Source organism: Halyomorpha halys, unplaced genomic scaffold (genome assembly GCF_000696795.3).
Source record: "Halyomorpha halys isolate HHAL.00 unplaced genomic scaffold, Hhal_1.1 Scaffold845.1, whole genome shotgun sequence".
NCBI lineage: Eukaryota > Metazoa > Arthropoda > Insecta > Hemiptera > Pentatomidae > Halyomorpha > Halyomorpha halys.
In genome coordinates this window covers 55,961-66,294 of record NW_027114882.1, presented here as the reverse complement: position 1 = coordinate 66,294, position 10,334 = coordinate 55,961, and the positions used below count along the sequence as shown (strand labels likewise).

General features: G+C 31.6%; 1 protein-coding gene across 1 annotated transcript in view; it reads left to right on the top strand.

Annotated features, from left to right (window-relative positions):
- The window catches only part of LOC106686599 (limbic system-associated membrane protein-like), a 222,716-nt gene that overhangs the window by 191,819 nt on the left and 20,563 nt on the right, over window positions 1–10,334 (top strand). The window contains exon 6 of the mRNA XM_067051999.1: window positions 3,235–3,396. Within this exon, the coding sequence (XP_066908100.1) occupies window positions 3,235–3,396 (162 nt within the window). The remainder of the gene's footprint in view (window positions 1–3,234; window positions 3,397–10,334) is intronic.

Here is a 10,334-nt window from a genome sequence, read left to right as displayed (position 1 = left end):
TATCATCCACGGTCAACTATCTCTCATAATTAAAAATGTTTTTTTATTATTTCTTTTTAAATTACTTATTTACACTTGTCAAGTTCATCGGCAACCAGTAGAGTGAATGTACAACTACTTCAAAGAATTACATGGGAATAGTATCTAGTGATATTTCTTGTATGCGTGAGAGCAAAGTTCAATTTTAGATGAGACTCCAATGACGCGGCTGGGAGAGAAGCACTCGTATCTCTTGGAGGTTTGCTTTCCCTTCCACTTTCGGTTGGCGAAGTGACGTTCAGAGTTTTAATCCTAAATTTATATTTGGTGTGGCGAAATGGATTTGACCAAGATGTTATTTCATTTTTTTCCTACTTGTTGTTTTATTACTCATTAATTTACTTATATTTCTGTAAATGTACTTTCTTATTTATATCACTAACGTTTGAGTATCAATGAGAAAATGTAATATTACACTATAAAGGTAAAAAAAGTATTGAGATTGAATATATTATTTATTATATCTAGAAAGTAAATGGATTAGAACGGGTTTCGAAAATTGTGATTTTGAGTGCAATTAAAGATAAGGTATTATAGAATTTAAATTAATGATTCGAAAATTTTCCATTTTTACTAAAACTTCACAAATTTTTAAAAATAGTCAAGTAAGTACATCAAGCAAACTTCCAAAACTCTATCGGGGCTGTTGGGAAACTCTAGCTGCTCTAGGAACCAACTGCTATATATCTTCTCAGTAATGCCAACTTACGGAATGCTAAGCCCGCTGCTCGAGAGTCTCAAAGTCACTTCCATTAAGAAACCTAGATTTAAGTGCACTACTTCAGAAGAACATCATTTTGAAAGGCGGTCGCAAATAATTCACTCACTAATGCAGTGTGCTTTTATTTAATAAGAGTTTTTGAAGGAGAATTTTTATTTAAAAAATGACTTTCAGAGCGCATGTGATATTCATAATTAACAGAATTAGTTATAATATATAGAGCATGTATTAATATGACACAAGATGACACAGCAAATTTAAAAAGACATGAAGATCCAAACGCACGGACCCTACAAAAGACCCATGCTACCCATTGGTAGCACTCCAAAAACATTTTTACAATATTAGGTCACGAGGCCATCTTCTTTTCAGGTGCCTTGCCAGAAATGGAAGAGGATGCAAGGATAGAAACTAGTGGGTTTGAATGGGTAGAGAGTTTATAATGGAAGGAATGATATCGGGATCGGGCTAGATCAGTTACATATGGAACATTTAGATCTTTATGGATGGTTTTATTAGTCACAAAGTAAGGAGCATGGAGGATTTTACGAGGGATTTTGGATAGTAAGGTTTGGATACGAGAGGAATTCGAAGGTTTAGTGGATGCAAGCAAAGGGTTATTATTAACTGTGAGCACACATGTGTCATCGGCATACATGTATCACAGTAAAGATAGTATTAGGAGTTATTGGGATGTCAGCTGTATAGACGGTGAAGAAGATGGGACCGAAGATACTACCCTGAGTTAATGAATTTTAACAGACTAACTACATTCCATTACAAATTAAATGGACATTCCAACTCTCTCACAAGAATCATGAGCAATAATGTAGGTAAAAGACTAAAAAGAAACTGAATAAAAGATATTTTCGTTAAATAAACTTGATATTGAAACTTCGTTTATTAAACTTGAGATCACGCCTGAACTACAACGTATCACTAGGTAATTAAATGACAAATATGAAAAAAAAATATGCAGTTAAAATTCACCAATACACTAATAGATATTGCTTTGGCATAAAAAATACTTGCAGAAAAACTAACTTTACATATCACTTTGAAGTTTCTATGCTAAATATTTTTTCCCTGACGTGTGATGAATATATTGAAACGATATCGAGGATAGATATCCGGAATAAATTGAATACATTCTCAAATACCCCGATGCAAGTAGTTTCCTGCTTCCTTCTTATTGCAGTTTCAATACCCAATCTCATGGTCCTTCTTAAACCTTCCACCTCCCATCCAATTCGGAACTTCACCCTCATAATACACGGTTCCACCCTTCTCACTTTAATATGCTCCTTCCTATTAGAATGCCACAATTCTTTATTTATTTTTTCGGGAGTTACAGTTCTTTAATATTTTGGGGGGGGGGGATTTCACATACATTAATTCGTTAGTATTCGTAGCAAAAGGTCCTAGAAAGTAAAATAAAAAAAGTTTTGAAATTTGTTTTTTATAAACATTTAATATTATCGTATAATAACAAAATACATTCATAAGAAAAAAAATTAATAAAGACAATCTTAAAAATAGTTTTATTGTTTTGTCTGAAATTATTCCCTATCTTTTAATCTTCCTTTTCTCCCAAATCATAAAAATCCTTCACCGATAAACTTTAAATTTTCGTGGTTCCAGAATAATAGAAAAATATACAAATCAGAGAAGATTCAGTTAGTAGAGTTGTTTGACGCCTCCGAAATCATATTGTATATCTTCATTTGTAAAAAAAAAATAATAATAATTTTAATTTATATGAATAAAGTAAAGACATAAAAAATATTTGTATGAAGAGAAATCGGTTGTGGGGGTGGGCAATGAAATAATAACTAAAACTTAATAATATAACATAAATAACTAAAACTTATTTTATTACTGCTAGGCTAGAATTTTAGTCTCTGAACTATTGTCTTCTTCCTCGATCACCTATAAAATATATAGGTCCTTAAGACGTTTTCTGATCGTTTCATCCTTATGAATCATTATCTGTTTTTCCTGACAGATGTACATTATTTATCCATTTGAATGACCACATGAAACGCGTAGATGAACGTTTGTTTTGATTTTTTTTTCTTCTTTCCTCAGTACCCTTTACCATAACATTCCATCTTTTTTATATAACATTATTCCATCCTAGTCCAAATGCTCCTTTCCTTTCTTCTGGTGCATTCAAAAGCTGCCACTTCATCCACTCCTTATATCTTTATGAATAATAATACCTTTTTTCTCTCAATGAATGCAGAGAATTGGTAATAATAATTAAGTTAAATTTAAACCTCTCTTAATATTAAAAGGTGAAAAATATTTTAATTGTTCATAAACTATTCATATAGGCCATTATTATTGACTATTTCGGTAAATTTGTGTAGAGATTAGTTACGTCAAGTACCAGAAGCACTTGAGTGGCAGAAATATTTATTTTATTTTTTGGTTTTTGGAAAAGAGTTTTGAAAATTTGTTAATTATTTCAGGTGTCTTGGGTCCGCAAGAGAGACTGGCACATTCTCACATCGGCCATGTTCACTTACACTAATGACGAGCGGTTCCAGGTCCTTCACACCGAAGGCTCTGACGACTGGACACTCCAGATCAAGTACGTCCAGAAGAGAGACGACGGAGCTTACGAATGTCAGGTAATAGGGATTAATTATTATTATATATTAATATGTGTTATATAACATATTATGTGTTAATTATTATTAATATTTTTTTTATTTAATGAGTAAAATAAATACTAGACTGATATTTATAGAAGTGGTAACTATTTACTTGTAGTGCTTTAAGCCGCTGGAGCTGGAAGAAAATCGGGTGTAAAGGTTTTAAAAGGAAGAAAAATAAGACTGAATAGAGTGCTTAAAAAAACTTAACCTTCCTTAATAGCCTATCCATTACACCTGACTACAAACCACTTTTCAGTCGAACCTGTCAGCAAAAATATTTTTTATTTTCTATCATAAGGCTGTTAGAACTTACGAAAAGTTGATAAGTAAAGTTCATCAAATACCTCATTTAAAAAAAAAAAGTTCAATGATAAATGTTTTGTCGTCTAATTAAATTTAATTACTAGAGTCTTCTGCCATTATAACTGGTGTTACGGCGGGTAGAGGAACCTTTACCAGCCCAACCTTGAAAAGAAGTGAAAATAAAATAAATGAATAGCCGAACTTTGTTATTGCTTTATTTTAAAACATCAAACATTAAAAACTGTAAAAAAAATATTGAAAGATATAAACTAGAAAAAATAAAAAATAAGGAACTTATAAAAATACAAAAATTAAAAAACAAAAAATATTGTTTTTTGTCTTGGCGATATAAATAAAATTGTCTATTTGTCATCCTGGGTGAATGGGCCCCTTGTAGCCGCCCACCGTGGCTAGAAGAAAGTATCAGGGTTGACCAGCCTGCTAGCAGCTATGTAGAGAGATAAAGACCACTGATCCGGTGTATTTACGCAAAACTGGTATTATTAATACCTCTGTAGCCTAAACAAAACATGGTAATACGCAATGCTTACATCAAATACATTTGTTTGTACTTATAAAATGGAAACAATTATTTAACATATGTTGGCAACAGCATCTGGCTTCATATATTTTATAATTTATAAGCGGAGAACAATAAAAGTGAAAACTTCTAAGAAATACTACATTGAGCATCTCAAATACAGCGATAAACTCCCGATTATCCGTATGATTGAATGGTGAGGTCGCCGCGGATAATTAATAATAAAAAATAATCCTAATACAAAAAATGAAGGACAAATCAAAACACATTATTATTTAAAAATGTCGAATTCAATTTACAAGTTAATTGACAATAAGAAACAGCTGAATTTTACATAATACATACTCGTTTAATTCATTATTATTTTAATTTTAGTGATTTGGTAGCAGTTTCGCTTTAAAGTACAATTATCATCTGCACATGTCAGGACTTTTCTTGAAAATAAATAAAAGATGTCGAGAACGGCGCTCAATGATACCATACTTTCAAAACTATAATGCCGTGTTGGTCTCATCTAATTAAGTATTGAAGGGGCTAATTCTACTAATGGATTAGAACTTGAACTCATTGCCTTCTACATTTATCTATATTTTTAATGTCATTGAGATAAAATGTTAGAATTTTTAAGTTTGTAAAATTAAGTAAGTCATTGAAACTACATTTAAAATGTAATTTTTTTTTTTTTTTTTTAATTAAAATAAATATCTGAAGATCTGTATAATATAATAATAATAAAAAAGGAAATTTAAAAATTAATAATACATTGTGTAAAGAAACTAAGAGTTACATTTTTAAATAATAATTTTAAAACAAGACTATACATATTTTTTTTTTTATTAATGAAATCAATAACAAGTTCTGTACTTTACAATGAAGTTTCTCTCTGGATAGATCAAATGAAATGATTTCTACATCACCACCCAAAATAAAATTTAAAAATGCTGCAGTGGAAAATGGGAATTCTGAATAAATTATTGAAACTGCTCCTTGGTATTTTTAATATAAATATTTAAATTTAAAATAAAACCTAACTATTAGATGCCAATTGTTTTGTACTTTTATTTAAAATTATTGACTGATTAATATATTTGTAGGTTTTATACTAAAACGACAGGAAATGATTGATACACGATGGAAAATTAAAATTAACCACGACAAGTCACAACATGTCACATTTAATCTACGACACAAAACATGCCCTTCAGTTTACATTGACAATAACCTTATACCACAAAAAAACACAGTAACTTATTTTTGGACTTAAGTATAGCAGAAGATTGACAAGGGCCCAAACGTCAAGAAAAAACTTAAAACGCTAAATTTCCGACTGAGACATTCATTCTACACTACACAAACGTTCTAAATTATCGCTCAGACAGAAACTTAACGTATACAATTACTTACTAAAATCCATATGGACCCGGACACACTTACTTTTCGCCACCCTAGAAACGGATCCACCTCATCTTGGGCCTCCTGCTCACCAGGACCCTTATCGCCATCGATCCCTTGTTGTCTGACCCTCCACCCGGTTCTATATATCATCCAAAGACGTCCAGACGAACCGAATATGACGCGATTCAAGAACTAGAAGGCTGAGTGGAGAAAATACGAAGAAGAAGTTAAGTTTTAAGGTTGATATAAAGGTACGTCCACTGTGTGAGGAGAGGCCCTGACGCTAGTTACGCTTCAGCTTTATGTTGAGCGGGAAGGGTCCGCTTTGCTGGAGGTGAATTATAGTAGGTTCAATAAAAATCAACAATAGTAGGTTCAATAACAATCAACAATAGTAGGTTCAATAACAATCAAAAATCTCATAAAACAGTGGAAAACATCTATCTGGAAAGACTAACTGACCCACACACTGAAAACATGTTTTCGGTGCTTGATAAATCAGAACATTACAAGCCTATAAGTCTACTTCCACGACTCGCAAAAGTTTTCAATAAATAATTCCTAATTATCTTCGAGGCTTTTTTGGGAGAAGAATTCAGTTATCCTCCACGAACAAACTGGCTTTCAAGCACACCTCACTACTGAACATTATCTGATGAGACTTCAAGATTGAAGAAATCTCAACAAAAATGCAGCGACTGGTATGATTTCTATAGACTATACGAAAGCATTCGACTCCGTGTCTCACGAGATTTTATCCCGTAACCTCGTGGACCTATGGAGTGCCCAGAATAGCTCTGTAGTATTATTCTCTCATTTCTAAACGGACCGACAGAGACACGCATATCTGGGTTAAGTTAGTGCTAATTTTTAGTTATAGGACAAAGACAATACTGAAGTGCCCCAACACTTTAGATGTACCCCATGAAAATTCAATGCAACCCAACACTCTACTACTTAAACTGCTTAAAATGTAGCTATCGCTACAGTACAGAAAGCTATATCAGAAAGTTGTGCATGCATTTATATGTATGTGTTCTTATTTCTTTCAGGTTAAGGGTTTCTAAATATAAAGACAAAACAATAAATAAAAAAAAATAAATAAAAAAAAAATAAAAAAAAAACAAACCTCACGGTATTTATTTAAACTTGGCCCAAATTTAAACGATAAAAAAAGTAAACTAAATTATTTATTATTGCTGTAAATTAACACGGCTATTCGAAAAAAATAGCTATTTGCAAAATTATTTAATTTTATATAAAACTGATTAAATGTATCATTAGCGATGTATTCCAACGTTTGTATATTGACAGCTAAGCAAACCACTTTAAGCTACTTTTAAACTGATGCAGAACAAGCCATTATTTCTCTCTACTGGATTGTACTATTTCACACAGGAAAAAAGGTAATAAAAAGGCCGACCAGAAAGAAACCCCTTGCAGAAACTAGGAATTATTTGATGTCGAAGGTGGGATTGGGGGCAGTTACTGATCCCTGACTAAGTTGGCAATTAAAATGCAGGGCCAATGAAAACGGTCCACCTTTAATCCCGCCCTCTTCGATTTACCTTTAATCCCGGAATGAAACAGTCTGACTACTGGTTCATCTCACACTCCATTGGACGCTGCCCATTTAGGACCGGAACTGGGGGGATTTCGTCCTCCTATCTAGCTTATGTCGACGATACTGTTTCTATTCACATAAATGGGGATCGATTGGTCGTAGTTACTGCTAAACAATGTGGAGTGGATAGGAGTGTTACTGAAGATAAGGATGGAGATAAAAGAAAAAGGATGGACATGGTTCACCAAGTATAGCATACTTAGCATAACGATTAATTAGCCAATCTCGTCGAAGTGCTAGTACTGGAGATTCTAATGTCCATTATATTCGTTAGTTAATAATATGTAGTTAATTGTTGAACTGTTATTTCTTCACAGTTAGTAAATCAACTGATAACACAGCAATTAAAACAAATAGATATCTGGTTTTGTGTGAGAACAAAATATTAATTAATTTAAACTTGAATAATCAACAATGGACACGGGAGGAACAGCACTTAACTATTGTTTGAATAGTACTTGGTAAATATAATACAAGAAAGAGCATAAAAAATAATAGAAATGTAATCCGCATTTCAGATATCCAAAGGGAAATGAAATGAACCACCAAATCAAAACATGAAGGGAGAAATAATGCCTAAATACATCAGGTATCACAAACAGCATCACATATTAATGAAGATACAAAAAATAGTTTTTTTAAAAATAAATAATTAAGTAAAAAAGATACGGCAAAAAATAAAATTATGAATAAAACATGAATGTAATATTATAGAGATGAGAATTATATTAAAAAAAGTTATTAAAATCAAACAGTACTCATGTAAAGGAAATAATGATAATGAAAGAGGGGAGGGAAAATGTAAAAGATAAGTAATTGCAATTAACATAATGAAATATGAAAACATTTTATATATTAATTATGTTAATTTAATTTTTTTCACTGTTTATATATCTTTAACCATTACATATTTGTTTATGTTAATTTCAATTACTCATCAGTTCAAATTTCTCCCGCACCATTCATTATGTGCCTGAACACTGTCTGATTTTTAATAACTTTTTTCAAACTATTTTATAATTCTTAGCTATACAATAATAGTTTTAATTTTCCATTAGTACCGAGTACTAGCAGCTTAATGTATTGATATGTATATTTCCTAGTTTGTTATTATTTTTTTTCTGAATTAAGGTTGTTTTTAGTTTTGTTTTTCAGCCTCCATAAAGGCCTTAAATTCAGAACGAAGCGTTTGCACATATAAGTTTTACTCAATGACTTAGCAATGATGCACAAATCATTGCTGATTGCACACCCTCTCCCCCCCAACTATCTTCTCCTCAAATTGCTTTCAATTTTTTTGAGAAATATTTCTTACACCATTTTAACTAAGTAACGAATCTGCATCCATATACTAGAAAATTTATCATCCATTAAATAAATAATATTAACTTGTAAAAAAAGGTTATAGATTTTTTGAAAAAATGGATTTTAAGTTGCAAACTTAAGTTTTGGACTAAGTAATGTAGAAGTACTCTTTTCCTTCATAGATCTTAGAGATTAGAGAAAATTAATTTCGTATACTTAAATACACACGTCATTTATTGGTTTCCATCAGCCTCATCTTCTACCTCTTCAATGCCAGTCAGTAGTCCTGGGTTTTTAACCCTGCCAGTAGATTTTTAAAATAGTCCAGTGAATATGTGGTATGAAGGGAAGTAGAGGACGCAAATCTTGGTTTTTTATTAATGTTACATGTACATCTTTGTACCCTGTAAAGGTAACTGGTTAAAACTGTAAAACTAATGCAGATATAGATCACTAAAAAATCTCGGGAACCCTTTTCTTTTCCCTCACAAGACTCAACAATAATACTCAAGCAATAAAACTGAGACAGGCATGTTTTCATATGCATCGAAGCCATAGGATCTGTATCCACAAAACTGGTTAGATGGTCATTGTTTTTTGGTATGGTGCTATGAGGTTTGTTGCTAAATAAAAACCAAAATATAAATATCAGTTGTTCCAATTTTTTTCCCTTCTAGTCCAAAAAATTTGTTTCCAAAACAACAACCAAAAACAAGTTTTATTCAATACTTGAAACCACCGAGTTAAAATGCAAGTATAAAAAACAAAATAAGGAAACAACCGAAAACGATTTTCGGCATTTCCCATGAACAATGACCTAAGTAGACCATTGCGAATGCAGATATGACCATAACTTAAATGTATTTTAAAAGTTGCTCTTCTATTCCTTTCACCGCCTTATAAATAAAAATTAAAAAAAAAAATATTTGCCCATAAAAAATCAGTCACAAAAAATAAAATGGAAATTATTAGCAAATATACTACTATACTATAATAGAAATAATTTATTACATAAGGAAAGTTTTCAAGCAGAGGTCAGTGACCTACCAGTTATAGGGTGATAGAACCCACACCGAACTAAAAATAGTTTTGGGATATTTCTCTGCAGAGTGCCTGTAATTCCATCCCGATTCATTCTATGCATTATCACTGATGGCGGTTTTATATTTCTTTAATCTATTATCGGGTAGTTGACCTCCTATATCCGGAATTATAGCTTGTGGCAAACATATAAAATGTCCACTACTGAGAAAAACAAAAAGGTACCGTGATAAAAGGGACGGTTAATTATAGATAAGTCGTCAGATAATTAGTTTAATACTTCGGCTTTTATTTCCAAGAAATGCTATACGTAGCTTTTCAGAATAAAGTTCAATTTACATACGTAATCCACTTTCAGTTTAATTAAACAGGACTACTCAATTCCTAATGTTCTCTTTTCATATGAGTATTTTGAATTCATATTTCCCAAAATCGCGTGGTATATTTCATGATTTCGTGGTCCTCCTATTATCTGCTTTAAGGTATAATTCCATGAATAAGCTGTTTTTACCAAGAAAAGTAAAATATATTAAATTACATCATCGTCTTTTAAGTCTAATAAGCTCTATCAAGCTTTATCAGAATTTCTCAGAACATCGACTTCACAAGAATTAAGAATTAATATTCCTTTTAATGGATTTACTCGGAAAAATGTTTTAGGTCAGACGAGTTCTAAGTAAGAGTTCTTAAAAAGAGAAATAT